Source organism: Hyla sarda, chromosome 1 (assembly GCF_029499605.1).
Source record: "Hyla sarda isolate aHylSar1 chromosome 1, aHylSar1.hap1, whole genome shotgun sequence".
Taxonomy (NCBI): Eukaryota; Metazoa; Chordata; class Amphibia; order Anura; family Hylidae; genus Hyla; species Hyla sarda.
Genome location: NC_079189.1, coordinates 490,079,385 through 490,107,316, shown reverse-complemented (window position 1 = coordinate 490,107,316; position 27,932 = coordinate 490,079,385). Strand labels below are relative to the sequence as shown.

At 43.5% G+C, this 27,932-nt stretch overlaps 1 protein-coding gene across 6 annotated transcripts in view; it reads left to right on the top strand.

The window, feature by feature from the left end:
- The window catches only part of TNFAIP8 (TNF alpha induced protein 8), a 162,931-nt gene that overhangs the window by 113,981 nt on the left and 21,018 nt on the right, over positions 1-27,932 (top strand). The window contains exon 1 of one of the 6 annotated variants that reach the window (XM_056537372.1): positions 3,227-3,532. The exons of the other annotated variants lie outside the window; for them this stretch is intronic. Coding sequence (XP_056393347.1) covers positions 3,502-3,532 — 31 coding nt within the window. The 5' untranslated portion in view covers positions 3,227-3,501. Of the gene's footprint in view, positions 1-3,226; positions 3,533-27,932 lie in introns of those variants that run through there. 6 annotated transcript variants of the gene reach the window in all.

The following is a 27,932-nucleotide window of genomic DNA, read 5'->3' as shown; positions in this document are numbered from 1 at the left end:
TGCAACATGCCCCCCAAAAACCCTTTCTCTCCAAAATCCCCTTGTCGCTCCTTCGCTTCTGATCCCTCTACTGCGCCCGCCGAACAATTTACATAGACATATGAGGTATGTCCTTACTCGAGAAAAATTGGGCTACAAATAGAAGTATACATTTTCTCCTTTTACCCCTTATAAAAATTCTAAAATTGCGTTTACAAGAACATTTTCTCCTTCAGTTTGCTGCTATTCCTGTGAAACACCTAAAGGGTTAAAACACTTACTAAATGTCATTTTGAATACTTTGGGGGGTGTAGTTTTTTATAATGGGGTCATTTGTGGGGTATTTCTAATATGAAGACCCTTCAAATCCACTTCAAACCTGAACAGGTCCCTGAAAAATAGTGAGTTTGAAAATTTTGTGAAAAATTGGAAAATTGCTGCTGAACTTTGAAGCCCTCTGGTGTCTTCCAAAAGTAAAAACACGTAAATTTTATGATTCAAACATAAAGTAGACATATTGGAAATGTGAATTAAAATTTTTTTTATTTTGAATATCCATATTCCTTATAAGCAGAGAGCTTCAAAGTTAGAAAAATGCAAAATTTTCTAATTTTTCATCAAATTTGGGGATTTTTCACCAAGAAAGGATGCAAGTTACCACAAAATTTTACCAATATGTTAAAGTAGAATATGTCACGAAAAAATGATCTCGAAATCAGAATGATAACTAAAAGCATTCCAGAGTTATTAATGTTTAAAGTGACAGTGGTCAGATGTGCAAAAAACGCTCTAGTCCTAAGGTGTAAAATGGCCTGGTCCTTAAGGGGTTAAAGATCATTTAAAAAAAATTCTACTCTTTAATAAAGTATAATTGAGCTGCCAAAAAAGTACTTCATAATATGTGGAAATGCCAGTCCACCTCAATCTCTGGGAAGGCACAAATATTCTATCTTTCTGCAAGTACTTTTCCTGCCCCATATAAGTGAATTAAAAACTGCCATTATTTTTCTAAGCAAATGTTTCTCGCACCATCAAGTTGCTGCTCCAAACACGTAAAGGAGCTTAGGAATAAGGATCGTTTTAATCAACGCGATCTTATCTGCCCTTGAAATTTTTTAAGCCCCCCCCCCCCCCCTGCTTTTGGTTTTTATTTCCATTTTTTCAGTTGTATTCTATTTATCACCTCCAAAGAAGGGTGGAACTCAGGTGCTGAAGGACCAGGCAACACTCAGGACAGTTAAACATTTATTCCCAGTGGGCAGTATGCAATGCGTTTCGCGCATAAGCGCTTCATCAGGCATATGGACAGGGGAACAGTAATCACTATTCATACACACCAAGCGAGATTAACCCCTCATTGTCAGACACAATCATCCAATGGGGGAGTAACAACATACAACAAAAATTAACCATTTACTATGTGTGGTTAACCATTATTGAACCATAGCAGCAAAACATAAAGGTGCACTCCAACTTAAAGTGCCCACATGCGCTAATGGTAAACCCCAAGTATTTACAGGGTCCATAAGGTGCATACGATATAATAAAAGCATATATTAAAAAATATATATTTTTTAATATATGATTTTAATATATGCTCTTTCTGTACACCGTTGTCCCTTTTCATCTTTTATAGCAGTTATATTTTGCTTAACTTGTTGGTTTTGGACTATTGCGATCAAATATTTATTAAGCTTCCCTGCCTGTACAAATCTCTGTTGTCCCATAAATAAATAGTTATTTCTGTTTTTCCCCCAATATATATATATATATATATATATATATATTTAACTTGTCCTATGTTTCCTGCCAGTTCTTCCTGTTCTCTATATTTAAAACCTTCTAAATATAGAGCACTTCTAGTCTTATGGAATATAGCTACCCTGGGGAGAAGATACAGTAAAATCTCCCTTAGCGGACACCTCCCAATAGCGGACAGTTTTTAATTCCTCGGCAGAGTCTCATAAGGCTTAATGTATTTGCACCCTGTGAATAAGGACACTCCCAATAGCGGTTGCGCACAAACCCAATAGGGGACAAAACACTCCCAATATGGGATAAAACACTCCCATTAGGGGGGAAAAACACTCCCAATAGGGGACAACCAGGTTTATGCGCTGGCCCCACCAAGGGGTACAACCAAAACCCCAGTAAGGGGGTCTCCTGCTTCTATACGTCTACCGGCCACATCATTCTCCCCATCCTTCCTTGATCCCCCCCCCCCCCGTGCAACTTTATTTTCCCTGTGCCAAATCATCCCTCCCTTTATTACCCCCTGTGCCATATAATTTCCTCTTGATTCCCCTTGTGCCATTTCATTCCCCCTTTATTACCCTCTGTGCAAATTCATCACTTTTTATCACCCCCTGTGCCACTTCATAAAGAGTCAGGGGGATGAATTTACACAGAGGGTAATAAAGGGGGAATTAAATGGCACAGGGGGATTAAGTGGAAATGATGTGGCACAAGGGGGTAAGGGGGGGGGGATTTGGCACAAGGCACGGGGAATAAGCTGGCACGGGGTATAAATGGGGTTGAAATTATATTATGTTTTATAGGTGAATACACTCTGGAGTGAGTACAGTGCAGTATTCAGTCATTTAGAAAGATTTTTTAGCCTTTTTCCCAATAGGGATAATCTCTCAATAGCGGACACTTTTTTTTTTTATACCCAGTGAGTGTCCGCTATTGGGAGATTCTACTGTATTACTGGGGAAGTAAATTACTTTGTGAGGCTATAGCAGTGCCGACCAGCTTTATCTGAACAATGTTGTGATAACTTATCCTTTACTAATCATAAATTGTATCCTGGATTATACTCCAGAGCTGCACTCACTATTTTGCTATTCCGGTCTCTATATACATACATTACTTATCCTAAATGATCCTGTATTATACTCCAGAGCTGACTACTTTATCATGACTTTGCTTTTATTTTGGAATTGTGAGCCTGGCTCCTAATACTGTGTGTTTGTTTTCACAATTATGTGTCAGTATGCAGCTTCCCCTTCGACCCTGTTACTAGGAGCCCAGCCCTGGTTGTTTTATGACACATCTCTGACTGTGACATTTTCTAGGGCTGAGCACAAAGTAACATCAATCCTGCTGCTGGACTTATTAGCCTTAGGGAGCAAAGCTATGACAACCACTTTAAAGAAGCACTGAACACACTGCATTGCTCAGTAGATCTTCTTCCTGTAATCCAGTCGTGTTGTAACAAGCGGCACCCCACCCCTTAAAGGAAAAAAACTCCCCAAACTCCCAGGAAGACAGTGTGTGTAGACTGTGTAGTGCTGTGCTCCCGAATACATGCTTGTGTGAAGGTGCTGCTGGTCTCCAGACAGTGGCTGAGAAGGGGACGGGCTTCTCTCTCTACCGCCTTTTTGTGATTGGCCAAACTTTCCGAACTTTCCTCTTTTCATCCTGACTTTTTTTTTTTTCTTCTTTTGAGAAGTTGACTGCTTGTGCTGCTCAGAGTGCACGTCAGCTGTAATCTGGTCTCCAGTGACTTACACTGACACCATGAGCTCAGAGTCAGATGAACCAAAAGAAGGTAGGTTTTTCTATTCTATTCCTCTTCCACTAGCCTGCTGGAAACTTTCTGCCTAATCTGATACAGGATGAAGAAATCCTATGCCCCTCTGCTCAGCTTCTGCACAGATAGCCTTCAGCCATGATGTATGAAGATCTGGCGTATTCATTTGAAGTCTGTTATTTAGATTTCCAGAATGAGGAGATCCAGTATTGGCTCGCGTGTGTTTTTTTGTAGATGTAGGCCAACAAGACTCAGATTGCAATGGAAAGTGAAGTGTAGTGGAGCTGCAGGGCTACATAACTTCAAGCTTTCAGATGAGCAATGAAGATCACTATTTCTGGCTTCCATGTTGCTAAGCTATATTTCCTCTTTCTTCTTAAAAGTCCTCCTTTCACGAAAAGTATAAAGTGGTGAGGGATCTGTGCACACTGCACAACTCTGTTCGGAGTACTGGAAGCCGGCCAGTAAAAGCAATTTATAAGAATGGTTTCATTAATTTTGTGTCTGGCTCACTTTTTGGCTGTATATGGGCTCATTCACACGTGTGTCTGAAAATACAGATCAAATATGTTATGCACAATATGCATTTTCTTTTCCTTTTCATCTTTGTTTAAATCATTCCTATTCAAAGGCTTTAGAAAAATGTTTTTTTTCTGTTTTTGGAAGATGCAGAATTGTATGAAAAACTCAACAGTTAAACATATAAACTGTTCTAATGCAGAACATGCATTTTGTGAATGCAAGCCAATCTATACGCGTATGAATGAATAAGAATCCTATAATATGGAAGTGGGAATAAAACCTATGTTACCATTGTGTATGAAATACAGATTTATAAGCACAAAACAATAGAAAGAAGAAACTTTTTTTCTTTCTAAGTTACTATGAACAAATTAATTTGGTAACGACTTTCAAGCTGACTGCTTTAGTTTCATTCTGTGAGTATGTGGTGGCACAGTCTTTGGCACTATAGAGAATAGAAGGATAATATCCTGGGCATGTGCTCATGCTTCTTCTGTGTCATTCTAAAGCTGAATCTGCTCACTGACTGAGATGTTGGCCCGAGGCCTGAAATGAACTGAAGTTTTTCCTGTCTTGAGTGTTTTGACAAAGTACATTTTTATGGGAAGTCTGACATTCCAGACCTGCATTGCTGAAGTACTGGAATGGTGGGTGATCGAGACATCTGAATGTCCCCAAGAGTTACTGCTTTCCCACCGTGCGCAGTTCACACGCAGCAGCAGCGCTCGTGCAGTGAATTTCTTTTAAATTGCAGCGATTTTGAGATGTAGTGTTTGGCCACATGGTTTTCAAACTTGAAACCTTTACGATCAGCATGACTCGCATGAAAAAATAGCAAAGAATGCATTCATTTATGGTAAATAATGCATGTGGTTTGGTCATGTGCACACTAGGAACTTGTGAACTAATCCTTAAAGCTTTTTTTTTTCCCCTCCCTATAATCCTGTCCAGGCTACCTGCATAAACAATTTTTTTTTATAAAACCGTCTACATCCTGCTGCTCCCCAGGTACTTCCAGTATCACTGCCCTGGCCTCTGCTGCCATCCTTTTTTTATGGTGTAGGGGGTTGACTTGGACTGCAGCTAAACTAATCGCTGACAACAGCGGTGTCCTCACTTGACCAGTAATTGACTGAATGGCAGTGCGACATATTGGACACCAGAGTACCCCTTGAAAACACATGCCCGAAAAAGTGTGTTTATATATCCATAGGGTTCCATTTACCCAACAAAGGGCTTATACGGTATGTTGGTATGTTGAGCTGATGTAGGTTGGTTATCTTTTTTTATGGAAGAAAGTAGTCTGCCGCATAGGTCTTTACAGATACATTGAGTAATAAAAATAAAAAATAAATAAAATTGATCCTATACCTCAAACTGTATACTTAAAGTTTATTAACATATTTATTATTATTATTTTACTGGGAGCATTTTGGTGATAGATGGCATTGTATACCTATTTAGTGGCACCTATCAGAGATATGTGTTGGAAAAATTCTTCCCACCTGTGAATGCTGCACACACAGGGGGAGATTTATCAAAACCTGTCCAGAGGAAAAGTTGCTGAGTTGCCCATAGCAACCAATCAGATTCCTTCTTTCATTTTTCAGAGGCCTTTTCAAAAATGAAAGAAGCCATCTGGTTGCAATGGGCAACTGGGCAACTTTTCCTCTGGACTGGTTTTGATAAATCTCCCTCACAATGCGAAAAAAGCCTTCACCCCCTAAAAAGGGCTGCGAACAACAGTTACCAACTATTGTTATAAAGTCCAGTTAATGAACTACTGGCAGCAGTTTATTGCTTTAACAGACCAGTCTAATTCCCTAACAAGGTATACCATGTTAACCCCTTGGGGACGGAGCCCATTATGACCCTTAGGACGGCAGCATTTTTAGCAAATCTGACTACTGTCACTTTAAGCATTAATAACTCTGGGAGGCTTTTACTTATGAATTTGATTCCGAGATTGTTTTTTCGTGACATATTCTACTTTATGGTAGTGGTAAATTTTCGTCGATACTTGCATCATTTCTTGGTGAAATATTTAAAAAATTTATGAAAAACTTGAAAATTTAGCATTTTTCTACATTTGAAGCTCTCTGCTTGTAAGGAAAATAGACATTTCAAATAAATTATATATTGATTCACATATACAATATGTCTACTTTATATTTGCATCATAAAGTTGACATGTTTTTACTTTTGGAAGACATCAGAGGGCTTCAAAGTTCAGCAGCAATTTTCTAAATCGGAATTTTTCAGGGACCAGTTCAGTTTTGAAGTGGATTTAAAGGGCCTTCATATTAGAAATACCCCACAAATGACCCAATAATAAAAACTGCACCCCTCAATGTATTCAAAATGACATTCAGTAAGTGTGTTAACCCTTTAGGTGTTTCAAAGGAATAGCAGCAAAATGAAGGAGAAAATTCAAAATCTTCATTTTTTTACACTCGCAAGTGGTAATAGGAGAAAGAGCCCCCTAAAATTTGTAACCCAATTTCTCTCGAGTAAGGAAATACCTCATATGTGTATGTCAAGTGTTCGGCGGGCGCAGTAGAGTGCTCAGAACGGAAGGAGCAACAATGGGATTTTGGAGAGTGAATTTTGCTGAAATGGTTTTTGGGGGGCATGTCACATTTAGAAAGCCCCTATGGTGCCAGAACAGCAGAAAAACCCACATGGCATACCCCTCAAGGCACGTAACAAGGGGTCCAGTTAGCCTTAACACCCCACAGGTGTTTGAATTATCGTTAAAATCGGATGTGTAAATGAAAAAAAAAATTTTTCACTAAAGTGCAGTTTTTCCCCAAAATTTACCATTTTTACAAAGGGTAATGGGAGAAAATGCCCCCCAAAATTTGTAACCCCATCTCTTCTGAGTATGGAAATACCCCATGTCAGGACGTAAAATGCTCTGCTGGCGCACTGCAATGCTCAGAAGAGAAGGAGCGTCATTGAGCTTTTTGAGAGAGAATTTGTTTGGAATGGTAGTGTGGCCATGTGCGTTTACAAAGCCTGTGGTGCCAGAACAGTGGACACCCCCCACATGTGACCCTATTTTGGAAACTACACCCCTCACAGAATTTAATAAGGGGTGCAGTGAGTATTTACACCCCACTGGTGTTTGACAGATCTTTGGAACAGTGGGCTGTGCAAATTAAAAATTTTATGTTTCATTTCCATGGACCACTGTTCCAAAAATCTGTCAGACACCTGTGGGGTGTAAATGCTCACTGCACCCCTTAATACATTACATGAGGGGTGTCCATTGTTCTGTCATATGGGGGCTTTGTATACACACGTGGCCTTCAATTCTGGACAAATTTTCTCTTCAAAATCCCAATGGCGCTCCTTCTCTTCTGAGCATTGTAGTTGGCCCGCAGAGCACTTTACATCCACATATTGGGTATGTTCTTACTCAGGAAAAAAGCCCCCCAAAATTTGTAACCCCATTTCTTCTATTTTCCCTTGTGAAAATGAAAAATTGAGGGTAACACCAGCATTTTGGTGAAAAGAAATTCATTTTCCCATCCAAATTTAATGAAAACTTGTCAAACACCTGTGGGGTATTAAGGCTCACTATACCCCTTGTCACATTCCGTGAGGGGTGTAGTTTCCAAAATGGGGTCACATGTGGGTATTTATGTTTTTGCGTTTATGTCAGAACCGCTGTAAAATCAGCCACCCCTGTGCAAATCACCAATTTAGGCCTCAAATGTACAAGGTGCGCTCTCACTCCTGAGCCTTGCTGTGCGCCCGCAGAGCATTTTACGCCCACATATGGGGTATTTCCGTACTCGGGAGAAATTGCGTTAAAAATTTTGGGGTCTTTTTTTTCCTTTTACCGCTTGTGAAAATAAAAAGTATGGGGCAACACCAGCATGTTAGTGTAAAAATGTTTATTTTTTTTACACTAACAGGCTGGTGTAGCCCCGAACTTTTCCTGTTTATAAGGAGTAAAAGGAGAAAGACCCCCAAAATTTGTAGTGCAATTTCTCTTGAGTAGGGAACTACCCCATATGTGGCCCTAAACTGTTTCCTTTAAATACGACAGGGCTCCGAAATGAGAGAGCTCCATGCGCATTTGAGGACTAAATTAGGGATTGCATAGGGGTGGACATTGGGAATCACTGGCGTAGAATACCCCTAACAGGGTGCCTCCAGCTGTTGCTAAACTCCCAGCATGCCTGGATTGTCAGTGGCTGTCCAGAAATGCTAGGAGTTGTTGTTTTGCAACAGCTGGAGGCTCCATTTTGGAAGCTCTGCCATACAATACATTTTTCATTTTTATTGGGGGGGGCAATGTAAGGGGTGTTTATGTAGTGTTTTACCCTTTCTTTTGCATTAGTGTTGTGTTTTTAGGGTACATTCGCACTGGGGTGTTACGGTGAGTTTCCCACTAGGAGTTTCCGCTGCGGCAAAAAAATAGCTGCAGCCCAAACATGAAGCAGGAAACTTACTGTAAACCTGCCTGTGTGAATGTACCCTGTACATTCACATGGGGGTGCAAACCTCCAACTGTTTAAAAACTGCAACTCCCAGCATGTACTGACAGACCGTGCATGCTGGAAGTTATACTTTTGCAACAGCTGGAGGCACACTGGTTGGAAAACCTTCAGTTAGGTTCTGTTACCTAACTCAGTATTTTCCAACCAGTGTGTCTCCAGCTGTGGCTAAACTACAACTCCCAGCATGTACTGATCGCTGAAGGGCATGCTAGGAGATGTAGTTATGCAACAGCTGAAGGTACGCAACTACAACTCCCAGCATGAGACAGCTGTTTGGGCATGCTGGAATATGTAGTTTTGCAACATCTGGAGGGCTACAGTTTGAGACCACTATACAGGGGTCTCTAAACTGTATCCCTCCAGATCTTGCAAAACTACAACTCCTAGCATGCCCAAACAGCTGTTTGCTGTCTGGGCATGCTGGGATTTGCAGTTTTGCAACATCTGGAGGGCTACAGTTTATAGACCACTGCACAGTGATCTCCAAACTGTGACCCTCCAGATGTTGCACAACTACAAATCCCAGCATGCCCAGACAGCAAACAGCTGTTTGGGCATGCTAGGAGTTGTAATTTTGCAAGATCTGGAGAGATACAGTTTAGAGGCCACTGTATAGTGGTCTCAGACTGTAGCCCTCCAGATGTTGCTAGGCAACTTACCGGCTTCCGTAGGATCCAGGGAGCCGTCCCCTTCTTCCGCACGGCATCGCCGCCGGCCGATCACCGTCGCCCGCTGCCTCCGGATGGGTAAGTGGATCTTCGGCGCCTGGTCCTCTGTCGTTTCCCTGTCCTGCCCCGCCAATTGTGGTAGGGCAGAACGGGGAAAACGAAAGTTAACCCCCCCCACCCCGTTCTGCTATTGGTCGTCGCTTCTGACGACCAATAGCAGGGATAGGAGGGGTGGCACCCCTGCCACCTCACTCTTATCCCTTCAGGGGGATCGTGGTTCGGGGGGCGGGTCATTATCGGCTTATCGGCAAGATAATTGCCGATACCGATAATGCCCAAAATCGTGATTATCGGCCGGTAATATCAGCCAAACCGATAATCGGTCGATCCCTAATAAGAATTTCCTTGCAAAATCCAAAGCAGATCCTCTGTGTGTGCTTGCACCCTTAGGCCATGTTCACTCAGTGGAATTTCCACGGCATGAATTCTGCCACAGAAATTCTGCTTTCCCCAAAAATAGAAGACCAGTCTTTTACACCCTGTTCCAAATTATTATGCAAATGATATTATTCTCATTGACCTAAATAATTGATGTAAATAACAGTCAGCATAATTCTCATGTTATCAACTATTAAGAGTACAATTCGAATTTTTAAAACAAACCTAATAACAGTATTTTTTAAACATAAACTTACAATGCACTGTTCCAAATTATTACGCACAGTAAGTTTCAAAACACTTTATAGGTTGTAAAGAACTGAAAATTGTCATTTGTTGTGTTTGCAGCAAATTTACTGAAATCAAAGCTATTTCAATCAAACTTTTAACAACATTTTACATTTTAACAGGTTACGTTACATTTTAACATAGGACCCCTTATTTGATTGCAGCTCCACAAGTCTTGCAAACAAATTCAAGCAGAAACTGTCCAAAAATTAGCAAGTTCAATGGATGCAAGACGTCAGAATAGACTCCCAGAGCTGCTGTTTGGATGTAAACTGCCTCCCACCCTCATAGATCTTTAGCTTGAGGATGCTCCAAAGGTTCTCAATAGGATTGAGGTTAGGGGAGGATGGAGGCCACCCCATGACTTTCTCTCCTTTTTATCCCCATCGCAGCCATTAATGCCGAGGTATTCTTTGCAGCATGAGATGGTGCATTGTAATGCATGAAGTTGTTTTTATTATAGAAAGCATAGTTCTTCTTTCTGTACTAGGGAAGAAATTGAGTCATAAACTCCACATACTTTGCAGATGTCATCTTTACCCTTTTGGGGACCCTAAAGGGGCCAACCAGCTCTCTTCCCATGATTCCGTCCCAAAACATGACTCCACCACCACCTTGCTGACGTCGCAGCCTTGTTGGAACAGGGTGGCCGTCCACCAACCATCACCCACGGCACTCATCAGTAAACAGGACTGTATGAAAATTAGTCGTCTTGTATTTTTCTACCTAATGCTGCTGTTTCTGCTTGTGAGCATTGGTTAGTGGTGGCCGAATAGAAGGCTTATGCACAGTTGCAAGACTCTGGAGGACTCTACACCTTGATGTCCGTGGGACTCCAGAGGCACCAGTAGCTTCAAATATCTGTTTGCTGCTTTGTAATGGTATTTTAGCAGCTGCTCTCTTGATCTGATGCATGGATCTGGCAGAAATCTTCCTCAATGTGCCTTTATCTGCACTAACCCATCTGTGCTCTGAATCTGCCACAAATCTCTTAATAGTGCGATGATCACGCTTAGGTTTTTTGTGAAATATCTAATGTTTTCATACCTTCTTTTTCTTCCCTATATTGCTTGAAAATGGTACTCTGCTTCATAATGTGGAACACCCACCTTTTAGTAGGATTTCGTTAAATTGGGCTCACCTGGCAATCTAATAATATCACAGGTGTCCGAGATTGTTTTCAGTGATCAAAAGAGCCCTGAGACAGTGCCATCCATGAGTTAAACTGAAATGCTAAATATTTAATCTTTTTGACACTTAAATATCATTTGCATAATAATTTGGAACAGGTGTAGTCCATGGGGCTTGAATTTCAGCGGAATTCTGTGTTCTGAGAACACAGAAATTCCGCTGGAATTCCGCATTTCCATTCAGCAAGCTTTGCTGAACGGAATTTGTGCAGAATTGCGTAAATTCCACCATGTGAACATAGCCTTAGGGTATGGGCACCCAAGGCCTTTAGGCTGTAGATTTTCTGCAAAGCATGCCCTATAGTAACATGTGATGCTATTACAGTAGTGATAGACTGATCAGCCTTAGACACTCATCATGGGTCCTGGAGCTTGAAAAGTTCCTAGCACATCTTGCATTAGGTCTTGTATAGCAATACTTGAAAATACAACGTTATCCTGAAAGTAATAATTTACTGTGTCTTGTGAAAGAAAATACTGGGAGTAAATTCAAAAAACTTGTGGCATTGTTACAATTATGAATATCCTGTTTTGTAAATGGAGCGTTCTATGTGAGAGCAGTCGATCCTGTCGTCATAGGACCACGCAGTAATGTGAACACGACTAATGATTTCAGGCTGCACATTTCACACAGAAATAATGCTCCCTTTGTTAGTAGTTACCTGCAGTTACAACGTGTGACCCTGGATGAAGCCTTAGATTTACTATTGGTGCCTGTTCAGTACATGCCAAATATGGTGCAGCCCTTGGCTCAGCTTTAATATATTTCACTGAAAAGATTGTCATTTTATGCCAAGATCTGTGGGTGGATTCATTAAGAAGAATATTCTTACTGAACACAGGGGCACTTTTAAGGACTTAATTCCTACAGATCTACATGGAATACCAGAGCAGTGCATGGTATATATGGCTATTAGGGATATCATGTCTAGTTGTGACCTTCAGATCTGCATTCTTTTTATCCTCCCTCTGTTGTACACTGAATCTCCCTTGTAAAGAATCTAATGTTAACATTAATTATTGCTAGTTTCTTCGTCAGGTAACTGACAGTATGTTTCCTATATGCATAGTCACAACACTTTTCCAGTGTTGAGAAAGATGAGAAACAACTTTTTTTTTACCTGTAAGTGTTAGCACCTCAGAAATACAAAGAGTTTTGAAATAAATATATTCTGCAGCATGTTACAGTGGGGGAGATGTACGTAAAATGACAACAGGTACGAGAATAGAGATGGTCTTGCTGGTGGTTTGCAGCTGTTGGAGAAATGTTCATTTGGCAAACGGTAATCTCTCCTGGACGTCATTTGGCTTTTCTAAACTTTCATGTGTTTTCTATGGAGAGAGGAGGGGTAAGCTGCTGCTAGACTCCAGTTTATCTCTTTAAGCAACAAGGGTTGAACATTAGACATGCATGATCTTCCTCTTACTTTGACATCATTGTTGGAAGAGGGTGGTCCCCCATACACAATTGATATTTGGTCAGCCCTTCTGAAGTCTGTGTATTCTGGTCGACTTTTGGCTGCCGTGTAATTGTACCTAAAAGTGCAGCGGTCCCTTCTCCTAAAGCTTACAGTCTAAAGTAAATAGAAGTGACACAATAGATACATAAAGTTAATTTTGCCCAGGGAATAAGAACCCCCCCCCCCCCCCTTTCAAAAATTGTCACTAGCCAGTACTAGACCGATATACCGTATAAGCCGAGTTTTTCAGCACGATTTTTCGTGCCGAAAACGCCCCCCCTCAGCTTTTACTGAGTGAACTCTCCGCCTGTCAATGCCTTTCAGTAGTCTTCAACCTGCGGACCTCCAGATGTTGCAAAACTACAACTCCCAGCATGCCCGGACAGCCATCGGCTTTCCGGGCATGCTGGGAGTTGTAGTTTTGAAACATCTGGAGGTCTGCAGGTTGAAGACTACTGTCCGGGCCAGCTCACCTTTCCTTCCCAGCGAGGGGAGGTGAGTAGAAAACTAAAGGGAGGTCTGGATGATGACTAAGGCCGCAGTGGTCTTCAACCTGCGGACCTCCCAGATGTCAGAATAATAATCAAATATACCAATTGCCACAGAATGAGAAAGTGCTATAGAAGTTTTTACCATTTAAAACTACAGCTCCCAGTATGACCTAAGCAGTGGTAAGGGGATGCTGGGAGTTGTTGTTTTACCCATCATAACTGCAGAACTTACAAGTGACTAGAGCTCTGATGGGACATAGTGAGGATGATACACAATGATATCAGTGACTACAGGTGACGTCTTCTCTATAGTGAGGAGTAGGGATCGACCGATTATTATCGGCCGATAATCACGATTTTGGGCATTATCGGTATCGGCAATTACCTCGCCGATAATGCCCAGCCACCCTCTCCGCGACCGCCACACCCCCCGACCCGCCGCACCGCACCCCCGACCCACCGCACCGCGTCGCACCCCCCACCGCGGTTGGGCCCCTCCCCCACCCTCCGAGTCAATAAAAAAATTAAACTTACCCGTAATGGGGTTGTCCGGGCCATCCATCCATCGTTCCTGTAGTGTCCGGGGGCGTTCCGGGTGAAGAGTGAACCGGTCCGGGCTGTCCTTCTTCTCCGGCGGTCATCTTCTCCACTCCGGGCAGGCTCCGGCCTAGTACACTGAATAGACGCCGCTATGCACGTCAGGTGCGTCGCTGCGTACGGGCGTCACTGCGCAGCGGCGTCTATGCAGCGTACTAGGCCGGAGCCTGCCCGGAGTGGAGAAGATGACCGCCGGAGAAGGACAGCCCGGACCGGTTCACTCTTCACCCGGAACGCCCCCGGACACTACAGGAACGATGGATGGATGGCCCGGACCACCCTGACAGGTAGGGGGAGAGAAGCGGGTGGCGGCGGCGGCGGCCTATGGCCCCGCAAAAGCCACTGCAGATCATTGATTTAAAGCGCCCGCTTTAAATCAATTATCTACAGCGGTGTCGCAGGGGGTTAAATAGCCGATAACTTATACCGGAATAGCGGTATAAGTTATCGGCTATCGGCCTAACCTGCACCGATTATCGGTATCGGCCCTAAAAAACCGATATCAGTCGATCCCTAGTGAGGAGAATACACAATGATATCAGTGACTACAGGTGACGTCTTCTCTATAGTGAGGAGAATACACAATGATATCAGTGACTACAGGTGACGTCTTCTCTATAGTGAGGAGAATACAGAATATCAGTGACTACAGGTGACGTCTTCTCTATAGTGAGGAGAATACACAATTATATCAGTGACTACAGGTGACGTCTTCTCTATAGTGAGGAGAATGCACAATGATATCAGTGACTACAGGTGACGTCTTCTCTATAGTCTTTCCTTATCTAATTCACATGGTACATACCGCCAGGATTTGTTCCAGCTAAATCTTCTCTCTGCAGAACTTGATGCCCAGACGTCTCCTCACTATGTCAGCACATTCTGATCCTCTATATGAAAACAATAATTATTATAATACTGCCAAACACTGTATTCTTTGAATATAATACTGGCATACACCCTCTGAATATAATTCTGACACACTGTACCCCCTGAATATACAACACACTGTATCCTCTGAATATAATACCGCCATACACTGTACCCTCTGAATATAATACTATCACACACTGCACCCTCTAAATCTATTACTACCACACACTGTGCAGTGCACCCTGTGAGTAAAATACCGTAATGTATTGTGGCCCCTAAAAAACGTACCACCCCAGAAATTCCTCATAATATACACTATACTTCTGAAATGCAAAACACTCTGCCTTCACATATAGTAATAATGCCCATCTTGTGCCCCTACATATAATAATTATGACCCGTCCTGTTCCCCCCACATAATAATAATGCCCTCTGTGCTGTGCCCCTCACATATGCTCCTGTCATGTGCCCCACACATATAATGCCCCCCTGTGCTGTGCCCTTCACATATAATGCCCCCATTCTTTGCCCCCTCACATATAATGCCCCCATCATGCGTCCCGCACATATAATGCCCCCATCATGCGTCCCGCACATATAATGCCCCCATCATGCGTCCCGCACATATAGTGCCCCCATCATGCGTCCCGAACATATAGTGCCCCCATCATGCGTCCCGCACATATAATGCCCCCATCATGCGTCCCGCACATATAATGCCCCCATCATGCGTCCCGCACATATAATGCCCCCATCATGCGTCCCGCACATATAATGCCCCCATCATGCGTCCCGCACATATAATGCCCCCATCATGCGTCCCGCACATATAATGCCCTCTGTGCTGTGCCCCTCACATATAATGCCCTCTCTGCTGTGCCCCTCACATATAATGCCCTCTGTGCTGTGCCCCTCACATATAATGCCCTCTGTGCTGTGCCCCCCACATATGCTCCTGTCATGTGCCCCACACATATAATGCCCCCTGTGCTGTGCCCTTCACATATAATGCCCCCATTCTTTGCCCCTCACATATAATGCCCCATCATGCGCCCCTCATATATAATGCCCCATCATGCGTCCCGCACATATAATGCCCCCATCATGCGTCCCGCACATATAATGCCCCCATCATGCGTCCCGCACATATAATGCCCCCATCATGCGTCCCGCACATATAATGCCCCCATCATGCGTCCCGCACATATAATGCCCCCATCATGCGTCCCGCACATATAATGCCCCCATCATGCGTCCCGCACATATAATGCCCCCATCATGCGTCCCGCACATATAATGCCCCCATCATGCGTCCCGCGCATATAATGCCCCCATCATGCGTCCCGCGCATATAATGCCCCCATCATGCGTCCCGCACATATAATGCTCCCTGTGGTGTGCCCCTCGCATATTATGCCCCCTGTGCTGTGCCCCTCACATATAATGCCCCCATCATGCGCCCCTCACATATAATGCCCCCTGTGCTGTGCCCCTCACATATAATGCCCCTGTGCTGTGCCCTTCACATATAATGGCCCCTGTGCTGTGCCCTTCACATATAATACCCCCTGTGCTGTGCCCTTCACATATAATACCCCCTGTCCCCTCAGGGGGCATTATATGTGAGGGGCACAGCACAGAGGGCATTATATGTGAGGGGCGCATGATGGGGCATTATATGTGAGGGGCACAGCACGGGGTATTATATGTGTGGGGCACATGACGGGAGCATTATATGTGAGGGGCGCATGATGGGGCATTATATGTGTGAGTCACAGCACAGGGGGCATTATATGTGAGGGGCACAGCACAGGGGGCAATATATGTGAGGGGCACAGCACAGGGGGTATTATATGTGTGGGGCACAAAACAGGGGGCATTCTATCATATAATGCCCCCCTGTGCTGTGCCCCACACATATAATGCCCCCTGTGCTGTGCCCCACACATATAATTTATGTGTGGCACAGCACAGGGGGCATTATATGTGAGGGGCACAGCACAGGGGGCATTATATGTGAGGGGCAAAGGACAGGGGGGCATTATATGATCCACTTGGCATCCACTTGGCAAATGAGGTTCAACGTGGATAAATGTAAAGTTATGCATCTGGGTACTAATAACCTGCATGCATCGTATGTCTTAGGGGGGATTAAACTGGCAGAGTCACTGGTAGAGAAGGATCTGGGTGTACTTGTAGATCACAGACTACAGAATAGCATGCAATGTCAGGCTGCTGCTTCCAAAGCCGGCAGGATATTGTCATGTATAAAAAGAGGCATGGACTCGAGGGGCAGGGACATAATACTCCCCCTTTATAAAGCATTGGTACGGCCTCACCTAGAATATGCTGTTCAGTTTTGGTCGCCTGTTCATAAAAGGGACACTGCGGAGTTGGAAAGGGTGCAGAGACGCGCGACTAAACTAATATGGGGCATGGAACATCTTAGCTATGAGGAGCGATTAAAGGAGTTACAATTGTTTAGTCTTGAGAAGAGACGTTTAAGGGGGGATATGATAAACGTATATAAGTATATAAATGGCCCATACAAAAAATATGGAGAAAAACTGTTCCAGGTTAAACCCCCCCAAAGGACGAGGGGGCACTCCCTCCGTCTGGAGAAGAAAAGGTTTAGTCTAAAGGGGCGGCATGCCTTCTTTACCGTGAGGACTGTGAATTTATGGAACGGTCTACCTCAGGAACTGGTCACAGCAGGAACAATTAACAGCTTTAAAACAGGGTTAGATACATTCCTGGAACAAAATAACATTAATGCTTATGCAGAATTATAAAACTACATCCCTTTCCCTTATCCCCTTACATCCTTCCCTTCAATCCCCTGGTTGGACTTGATGGACGTATGTCTTTTTTCAACCATACTAACTATGTAACATATAATGCCCCCTGTGCTGTGCCACACACATATATTGCCCCCTGTGCTGTGCCCCACACATATAATTTATATGTGTTGCACAGCACAGGGGGCATTATATGTGAAGGGCACAGGACAGGGGGCCCCCCTGTCATGTGCTCTTCACATATAATGCCACCTGTGCTTTGCCCTGCAGCCCCTCATTAAATATTACTTTTCTCTGACCCCCCTCCCCCCCCCCCCCTCCTAACAGTGGCGCATATCCTGTTTCCCTAATCCCCTGGACCCTGAGCATATCCTTACTTACAGTATGCAGGCCGCGGGGATGGGTTCTCCAGGTGCCGGCACGATGATTTGACATCATCGCGCCGGCCTTTAGTGGATCGCGTCCCCGCAGCTCACACGCTGTGTACTCAGGTTACTCAGCGTGTGTGAAAGGTTAGTGAATGGTGGAGCGGGAGCTTACAGCTTTGGCTCCACCATGCTAGGGGGCGGGGGTCAATTGCCCTGTTGCCCCCCCCCCCCCCCCTGGATCCGCCACTGCATGGGGGGATGATGTATTTCCCACCCTAGGCTTATAGTCGAGTCAATAACTTTTCCTGTTTTTTTTTTTTTTTTGTGAAATTAGGGGCCTCAGCTTATATTCAGGTCGGCTTATACCTGAGTATATACAGTAGATATAAAGTTAGGTGACCTAAGCATACTTGACTAACTTGACTTAAAAGGACAACACAATGACTTTAAGGCATATTCCCAATTTATTTCTACTATGTTAACAAAGGACACATTTGTAAGTTATTTTAAGACATTTTAACTTCTTTTAATACTCCATAAATGTGTTACCTCCAAAAGTGTAGAAGTTACATATTAACAGACAAATAATACTGTAGCCTACATACAGTGAATGCTGCCACAGTGTAGTACGGAGGTAGATTTTATTTGTTGTCATTGAACATTTTTCAGCTTTTGGTAGGGTAAAAACTTATGCACACTTCGTTACTGTGTGCATGGGCCCTATAGAACATCACATGTTACTGAACTATAGGCACTTAGGGTGCACCCCCATTTGGTGTCTTTGTGATCCATTATAATTGATACATAAAATAGAATATGACACCACAGAATTCTATGGCTGCCACATTACAGATCCAGACCACATGGATATGCAACACAATAGTGTGTCAAAAGCCTTGAAGGGAATCTGTCAGTTTTATATCATGCAGATAGCTAATACCTGTATTTTAGCTGATAGCTTTTTGCATAGTTATAAAATCATGTTTTATTGAGGGTCCATTCTTCAGCAGAGACTATTAAGGCATGTTCACACATGGTTATTTACCTGTAATTATTTCATCCCCTAAAAGAAACATGTAAAACTAAGAGTTAAACCCAGACCTTTCATGTTGTGATCTATATCACAGTAAATTTTCTTTCCTGTACTAGAACAACTCGTTTTCTTCCTTTTATGCCAAATTATGTTGAGACACAAATATGTTAAACTTCATCTTACAGAAAAAAACCTACTGGTAATAGGGGCATAGTTGAGATAGTTTTCTTAGTGAATGTTATGTGACTTTTGACAATGCTGGTAGTGAATGCCGGTCATGGGTTTATTGCATGTGAACTGTGCAAATAAATATGAAATAAAACTTGTGTCTATAAAGAAATATGTGGAGAATGAAAGTAGCAGAAGAGTACTGTATAGGGCTAAGATTTGGAGATAAAGTACTGTAGGTTATTCAGTATTTATGGTACAGAGGTAGCCTGCCATCTATAGGTTTATTAGGAGGTGCCACATTTTTATTAGCATGCTTCACGTTATGATTACTGCACCAAAACTTTGCACCTTATGCTAACACACAGAAGAGGCTGAGCAGAAGCTGTCGGGCCATCAATGTTATAATGTTAAACACACTTCATTACCCTAAACATGTGCTAACCCAATGTATACAGAAGCAATGGGAGCACCATATAAAGGTAGACTTTAGGTTGACCTGTCACCAGTTTGGTGCTATTCTTGCTTTACAAATAGTATGATCACTGTTTATTTAGAGGTAAATACTCATTCATTATTTGGTTGTTTCTGAAATGTGTTCATTGATTCCTGTATTTCTTTAGAAATTACAGCAAATTTGGCATGTGAATATACCCCAAAACTGTTAGCAGAATAGAGGATACTGATTCATTGCACACCGTTGGCTCATTGGTATGTTCTTCTGTCTTGCAGCTTTAGGTCAGAACTAGAGATGAGCGAACTTACAGTAAATTCGATTCGTCACAAACCTCTCGGCTCCGCAGTTGATGACTTATCCTGCATAAATTAGTTCAGCTTTCAGGTGCTGGAGACTCTTTTCTAGGACTGTATCCACCTTTTCCAGTCCACCGGAGCACCTGAAAGCTGAACTAATTTATGCAGGATAAGTCATCAACTGCCGAGCCGAGAGGTTTGTGACAAATCGAATTTACTGTAAGTTCGCTCATCTCTAGTCAGAACCACTCGAGACAAACTGTGCATAAAGATTGTATGTTCTCACAATGATTGCAATGCATTGACTTGGACACTCAATCTTCACTCCATTCTGTATACAGATTTTCTCTTCGTTGGGCCTTATGAGCTCAGTTCATATTGGTATTGCTATTTTTTCCATAAAGGCTCTGTTTGTGGTCAATAGGTTTATAACCAAACCTGCTATTCAATAACCCTTAAAACTTTTGTGTAACACTGCCTAAGAGCTCTAAAGCCTTGTATAACACTGCAAGGTCACGTGGGAATGTATTAAAGTAGTTTAAAAGGGTTTTACAGCAAAGCTAATGTCAGTTATGATGACATGCAGAAACCCATAGTAACAGCATTTAAAAAAAAAAAAAAAAGACACTACGCTAGCAAATTGTGCTTTTTTTTTACATTCAAATAAAGGGGTATAGAGTGTCTCTATTTGGTGACAGATGTCTGTGCACATGGAGATATGTGAAGAAACCATGGCGTTCCAAAAATTCTCCTTTTTGGAGAATTGGGGTCTTAAATATGAAAGGAAGAAAAAGCCTTTGTATAAAAATGTTTTGGGTTGTGCACGCCATGTAGGCCTGGCTGGTATTAGCAGCAGCAAGGTTGACAGACTGGCGCTAATTGTAGCCAATGAACATCAGGCTTTGGTGGACTGGAGAGTAGCCAGCTGAAAGCACAGGTGGTGGTAGTACTGTCTGATCAGTGGAATCAGGCCCAGGAATTTTAAATTCCTCACTGATCAATGCCTGAATTATATTAACACATCCCATGATTAAGGTCAAATTGGATACTGGATGTTAAAACTTTGTCATCCATGTACTCCAACATGAAGATGATGATGATGCTGTTGCTGCTCCTGCCCCTTGCAGGGGTAGTACTGGTAGAGGGAGTTGAGTGTTGACCCAGCAGGAAGTGGAGCCCCCAGGTGTTTGCTGCTTTATACCAAAAATCTGAGTGTGGCAATCCAGTACTCCAGTATATCTTTCCTACGTGTGCACAATATGCCTGACAGTGCGTAATCAAGAAAGTATACAACTTTTTCAAAGGCACCGCTGGTTCCACCTTGGCAATCATGGTTATTTTCATCATCCATGTCCCCTTTTGTAAGTTACTCATCCCCTATCCCTTCGACAGATTGCATCTCAAAATCCTCCTAAGGTTCCACTTCCTTACTCTCCTCATGGAGAACATCCATACTGCTGCCAGGCAGACGTGAACCTTCCTTCATCTTTGCTCAATCGTCAGAGTGAATAACCCCTTTACACAAAATGAGTAGCATGTACATGGTGATTAGGGATGACTTCCCACATCATCACGTACATTCATCTGATGGAAATAAACTGTCACAGCGCCACCGGCAGTGCTGCACAGCCAAGACTCCCTGAAGCTGGCCAGGGACCAATCTCTGTGGTCTCCTGCCGGCGATCACTGCTATTGGTCCATCAGTACAGACGGACCAATGGCAGGGGGCTCCTCTGTCGCTTCACTGTGTGAAGCGATCATTGGTGAGGGGGTGTCCCATCGGAGGAGGCCACCCGCGGGCACTCAGGATCGGAGCTGCGCTCCAATCTTGAGTTAACCCTGTAGATGCTGCGGTCACTTTGACCGTAGTGTCTTTTAGGGTTACAGAGGGAGGGAGTTTTCTTTTCTATACCATGTTCCTTGTGGTTTAGCTAACATGTTATTTTGATACTTTAGGCCGGCCTGATTACAGCAATACCAGATTTGTATAGTTTCCATCATGTTTTACTAACTTAAAAAATATTCAGAACTTTTTTAGAATTTTTTTAATTGCCATTTTTTGACACCTGTAGCTTTTTATTTTTATTTTATTTTTATTTTGCATACCGGGCTATATGAGGGCTCGTTTTTTGCGACCTAATCTGTTTTTTGTATCAGTACTATTTTGGTATTGATCTGACTTTTTAATCACTTTTTAACTTTTTTTTTCTGAGATATTAAAAAAATTGCAATTCTGTGTTTTTTTTATTTTTTATTTACGTCATTTACCGTATGGGATACATAATGTTATATTTTAAGAGTTTGTACAATTACACATGCAGCAATACTAAATATGGTTATTTTAATTATGTTTACATGTTTTTACACAGGAAACGGGGGTGATTTGCACTTTTAACATGGAAGGGGTTAATGTGTGTATTTTAAACTTTTATTAAACTTTAAAAAAATTTTTTTTTTACACATTATTAGACTTTTAGGAGGAATCATTAGATTCCTCATACAGATCAATAGAGTTCTATTGAACTCCATTGATCTGTGTGCTCTGCAATCCACTGATAGAGCCTGGCTGGACTAGGCTCTATCAATGACAGTTATAGTGGATCTCTTCGCCACCCCCAACCCCCCCCCCCCCCCCCCCCGCTCATGCTGCGGGGGGCGATCCACCACACTAGCCCACCAGGGAGCATTCACATGTCCCTTTAGAGGCCGCTGTCAGCTTTGACAGTGGCGATCTAAAGGGTTGATAGCCAGCCGCGGTGATCGCAACATGCTGGCTATTAGCGGTGGCCCCCAGCTACTGAAAACAGCCGGGGGCTGCAGAGTATGGCTCGGGCAGGAGTCGGGAGCTCGCTCCATACACCCGGAGCGCCGCCATGCTTGTCAGGTCCGGGGCTATGGGCCGGAAAAATTCACCTGCCCAGCGCCCGGAACTGCATGTCCTGGGCGTCGGGCGATAGGAATTCTACATCCATGGATTAAATCAGCAAAAAATATATATATATATTTTATTCCGCCTCCACTTTGCTTTTATTTCTGTGAAACATCTAAATGTTTAATGAACTTCTTTAATATCAGTCTGACTACTTTAAGGGGTGCAGTTTATAAAAGGGGGTGATTTATGGTGGTATCTAGCATACAGAACCCTCAATTCTACTTTTGAACTGAACTGGTCCCTGAAAAATCTGATTTTGCTAATTCCTTGAAAATCTGGAAAATTGCTGCTAAATCTATAAACCTTCTAACATTCTAAAAAAGTTAAAGAAAGTTTACCAAATTATGGGAACATAAAGTAGACAAATTGTAGATGTGAATTAATCATTAATTTGGTGCGGCATGGTATGAGCAGAAAGTAAAACATCTATAAAAATGCAATTTTTTTTTTTTTACAAAAACCGCTAAAAATATGAATCAAAATTTACTTCTAATGTAAAGTAAAATATGTCACGAAAAATGTTCCAAAGTTATTGCCAAATAAGTGTACGCATGTCAGATTTTGAAAATTTGCCTTGGTCCTTAAGGTCAAAACAGGCTATTGAGTAAAGGGGTTAATGACATGACAACAATAATTCCACTGTTGACATTGCTGACAAATCTTGTTGCCTCTTTGAAAGGCCTGAGCATGCGACAGGCGTCTCTGACTAGCTGTTAATGCGTTAGCTGAAAGCCACACTGGCTCCAAAAGCTGTCGGTCTGCTGCATTGAGTAATCTCTGCTTTGCGCTACTTGCACGAGCAGTCCAACATGTGAAGTGTTAAGTTCCACTGTGTTGGAACATCACATATAAGGCAGTGTTGAGAACCATTTTGGTGCTGTAGGTCTGGGAGGGCATGTTAAAAGGCATAGGAACAGCTAGACCGAATGCAAACTTTACTGCACATAGCCAGCACATCACAATTTTTTTTAAAGAAACGTTTCATGACAATATTTATCACCTGTGCCATACAGGGAGTGTGTGTCTTGTCACCTAGATGCAGCACAGCCACAATGTTTGTGCTACTGCCACCAGGCACCTGGCTGCTGCTACCTGTATTGGGCTTAGGCAAATGAGTGGTGCCCACAGTGGCATAGGACGTGGCAGGGGTGCTCTTTCCTCTAGCCCTTCATTGTCCTACTATTACTTTTTACCAGACCTTTAGACCTTTTTTTTTTTATTATTGAATAACTAGTTGGTGAGTGACAACTCACCTCAATAGCTTAAGTGGTGGACAAAATGCCAGTTAAGTTTCAATTTCACAGCTATAAATGCTGTGTTTCATTGAATCCCATTGATAAATGCTCTTCTTTTTTGTTTAAACCCAGATAATAAAAGGTGAAGTAACACAAAAGGCCCAGTAAACTTTCACTCTCATGGCTAGAAATGCTGCTTTTTGTTAAACCCAGCTAGAAATGTTCAGTGTTTCCATAGCTGGGCTCACAAGTGCAGTCGCACTGCTGTGATCTGTAGTGCAGAATCACTGGACACTGTACTGCAGGTCAGCACAACACACAATGCTTTGCTTAGTGTTATAATGTGAAATCTTTTAGTTCGGTCACACTGCTGGGATCTGTTGTAAAGAACCACTGGACACACTGCTGGTCAGCCCACTGTACAATGCTTTGTTTTGTGTTCTAATGTATAATATTTTTATGGCTGGGCTCTATAGTTCCACAATTAGTTTTTCTGTTTAGTGCTTCAGCTTGTCTCTTTAACCGATTAGGGACCAAGGGCGTACAGGTACGCCCTGGTACTTAAGAACAAAGGGCGCCCGTGGGAATTCCGGTCCCTCGCTTCTACCCAGACGGGTACCATACCTGGATGCCTGCTGAAATCATTCAGCAAACCCCTGGGCCCCCTCCCAATCGACGATCGCGGCGATGCCCCCCCCCCCCCCCCCCCCATCAGTGATCGTCCGAAATATAGGGATGATCAGACAGCCCCGATCATCCTAAAGGATAGGAGCGAGGTGGTGCCACCTTGTCCTATCCCCTGTGATTGGCTGGTCATTTTCCCCGCTCTGCCTACCCCTAGTAGTCAGAGTGGGGGAAGATGACGGCGACGGCTGCGGAGGCCATTGATGCAGGGGGACCGGCGGCAGATACCTGGCGGGCATGGGGGACCGGCAGCAGAAAGGAGGCACAGGCAAGTGGATGCAGCGGCAGCAACGTCAGAGGCAGAAGTGAAGATCTCTGTAAAGTGATCTTCAGTGCTGCTTCTAGGAGTTTCAAAACTACAACTCCCAACAACTTGGAGTTGTAGTTTTGCAACATCTGGAGGGCCACAGTTTGGACACCACTGTGCAGTGGTCTCCAATCTGTGCCCTCGTCAACTCCAAGCATGCCGAGACTGTCCAGCCATGCTGAGAGTTGTAGTTCGGCAACATCTAGCCCTCCAGATGTTTCCAAAATACAACTCTCAGCATGCCTGGGCAGTCTCGGCATGCTTGGAGTTGAAGTTTTGCAACATCTGGAGGGCTACAGTTTGGACACCACTACACAATGGTCTCCAAATTTTTCACCTACAGTTGTTGCATAATTACAACTTCCTACATGCCCTTCGGCTGTCTGGGCATGCTGGGAGTTGTAGTTTTGCAACAGCTGGAGGCTCACTGGTTAGGAAACATTGTCTGTTTCCGAACATGGTTAACACTGCGTTAAGTGACAAACTCTGTGTTTTGCAACCAGTGTGCCTCCAGCTGTTGCATAACTACAATCCCCCAGCATGCACGGACAGCCAAAGTGCATGCTGGACATTGTAGTAGTATGCCTCCAGCTGTTGCATAACTACAAGTCCCAGCATGCCCTTTGGCTGTCACTGCATGCTGAGAGTTGTAGTTTTTGCAACAGCTGGAGGCACACTGGTTGCAAAACACTAAGAGTTTGTTACCTAACTCACTGTTTTGCGATCAGTGTGCCTCCAGATGTTGCAAACTACAACCCCCAGCATGCACAGACAGCCAAAGGGCATGCTGGGAGTTGTGATTTTGCAACAGCTGGAGGTTTGACCTCCCATGTGAATGTACATTCACACGGGCGGGGGTTTACAGTGAGCTTCTCACTGCAAGTTTGATATACAGCAAATTTTCCGCTGCAGCTCAAACTCCTAGCGGGAAACTCGCTGTGAGCCCCCGCCTGTGGGAATGTACCCTAAAAACACTACACTACACCTACACAAAATAAAGGGTAAAACACTACATATACATATACCCCTTCACAGTTACCCCTCCCCAATAAAAATGAAAAATGTCTTGTACGGCAGCCAAAATGGAGCCTCCAGCTGTTGCAAAACAATAACTCCCAGTATTGCTGGACGGCCATTGACTGTCCAGGCATGCTGGGAGTTTTGCAACAGCTGGTTGCTGACACGGTGGGGGGTCTGGGAAAATTGTTTGTGAAACGCTGCCATAGGGTAATTTTGGTATCTGAGGCAAGTGTAATTCTTGCATCCGGGTCCGTCCCATGCAAATCCCTAATTTAGGCCTCAAATGCGCATTTCACTCTAACTCTAAATTGTGTTACAAATGTTGTTGGGCTGTTTCTCCTTTTACCCATTATGAAAAGGAAAAGTTGGGGTCTACTCCAGCATGTTATTGTAAAAATTATTTTATTTTTACACTAACATCCTGGTGTTGCCCCATACTTTTCATTTTCACAAGAGGTAAAAGGAAAAAAAGACCCACAAAATTTGTAACGCAATTTCTCCTGAGTACGGAAACACCCCATATGTGGATGTAAAATGCTCTGCGGGTGCACAGCAAAGCTCAGGAGTCAGAGCACCATGTACATTTGTGGTGATTTGCACAGAGATGGCTGATCATTACAGCGGTTCTGACATAAATGCAAAAAGAAAACCCACCCACGTGTGACCCCATTTTGGAAATTACACCCCTCACGGAACGTAACAAGGGGTATAGTGTGCCTTAACACCCCACAGGTGTTTGAAGAATTTTCGTTAAAGCTGGGCATGAAAATGACATTATTTTTTCCTCCTCGAAGCCTTCAAGCAATACTATACTACTTTATACAATTTTCCCAGACCCCCCACCGTGTCCTCATCCTCCCCTACTACCCCCTCTCTTCAGCAATACATATCATACACGGCCCTCCCTCATCTCTCCCCTAGCTCGATACAAGCCTTGGAGGCCCCTTTCACCTCTGAGGAACTTGAAACAGCGATATCCTCGATGCCTGCTGGCAAGAGCCCCAGCCTTGATGGGTTTACAGCCACATTTTTCAAGTCCCTCAGACCTGAACTGTCTCCCTCATTGCTCTCAGCTTTCAACTATGTATCTGATATGTAAAGAGCCCCTGCTATGCCCCAGCTACACACCCATATCTTTAATGTTGATACCAAACTTTTTGCCCAACTAATCTCTAACCGGCTAGCCCCACATGCTAGCCCTAATCCACCCAGATCAAGTGGGTTTCATACAAGGTGAGAAGCCAGGGATAATACTCGTCGTACCTTCTCCGCTATCCATTATGCTCACGCTCGTAAGCTCCCTCTGTTTCTGCCGTCCCTCGATGGAGAAAAAGTCTTTGACCGGGTGGATTGGCGCTTCCTCCTAGAAACTCTCAAACAAATTATACTGGGCCCCTCTATGCTGGCATGTATAATGGCTCTGTACTCCCACCCCCAGGCCCAACTGCGGATTAACAGCCAACTATCGGATCCGTTCACGATTTGTAATGGGACGAGACAGGGGTACCCCCTCTCCTCGCTCCTCTATGTCCTATGCATGGAGAATCTTCTTGCAATATGTAAGAATGTTGACATCAGGGGCCTCTCTGTCTCCTCTACCCATTATAAATGTTCGGCGTTCGCTGATGACCTCCTTCTCTACTTATCGTCCCCTATGACTTCCCTCCCCTCCCTTCTACACACAGTTCATCAATATTCGGAATGCAGCAACTTCAAGCTGAACCCTTCTAAATGTGAGGCCCTCAATATTACACTACCTCCCTCCTTAGTCCTCAACTTGTAGTCTTCTTACCCCTTTAAATGGCAGTCTAGCTCACTCAAATATTTAGGCATTTTTGTACCAGCACGCCTATTGGACACATATAGTCAATTTCCCGCCCCTTCTCCCTTCCCTAAAGCGCAACTTAACTAGATGGAAGCGCAGGGACTTCTCCTGGCTGGGTAGGATAAACATATTCAAGATGTACCTCCTTCCAAGACTTCGGTACCTCTTCTCCTGCCTCCCAATTAACCTACTCCGAGCCTTTTTCAGAGAGGTCACTGCGCTCCAAACTAGTTTAGTTTTGTTTGGGCGAATAAAAA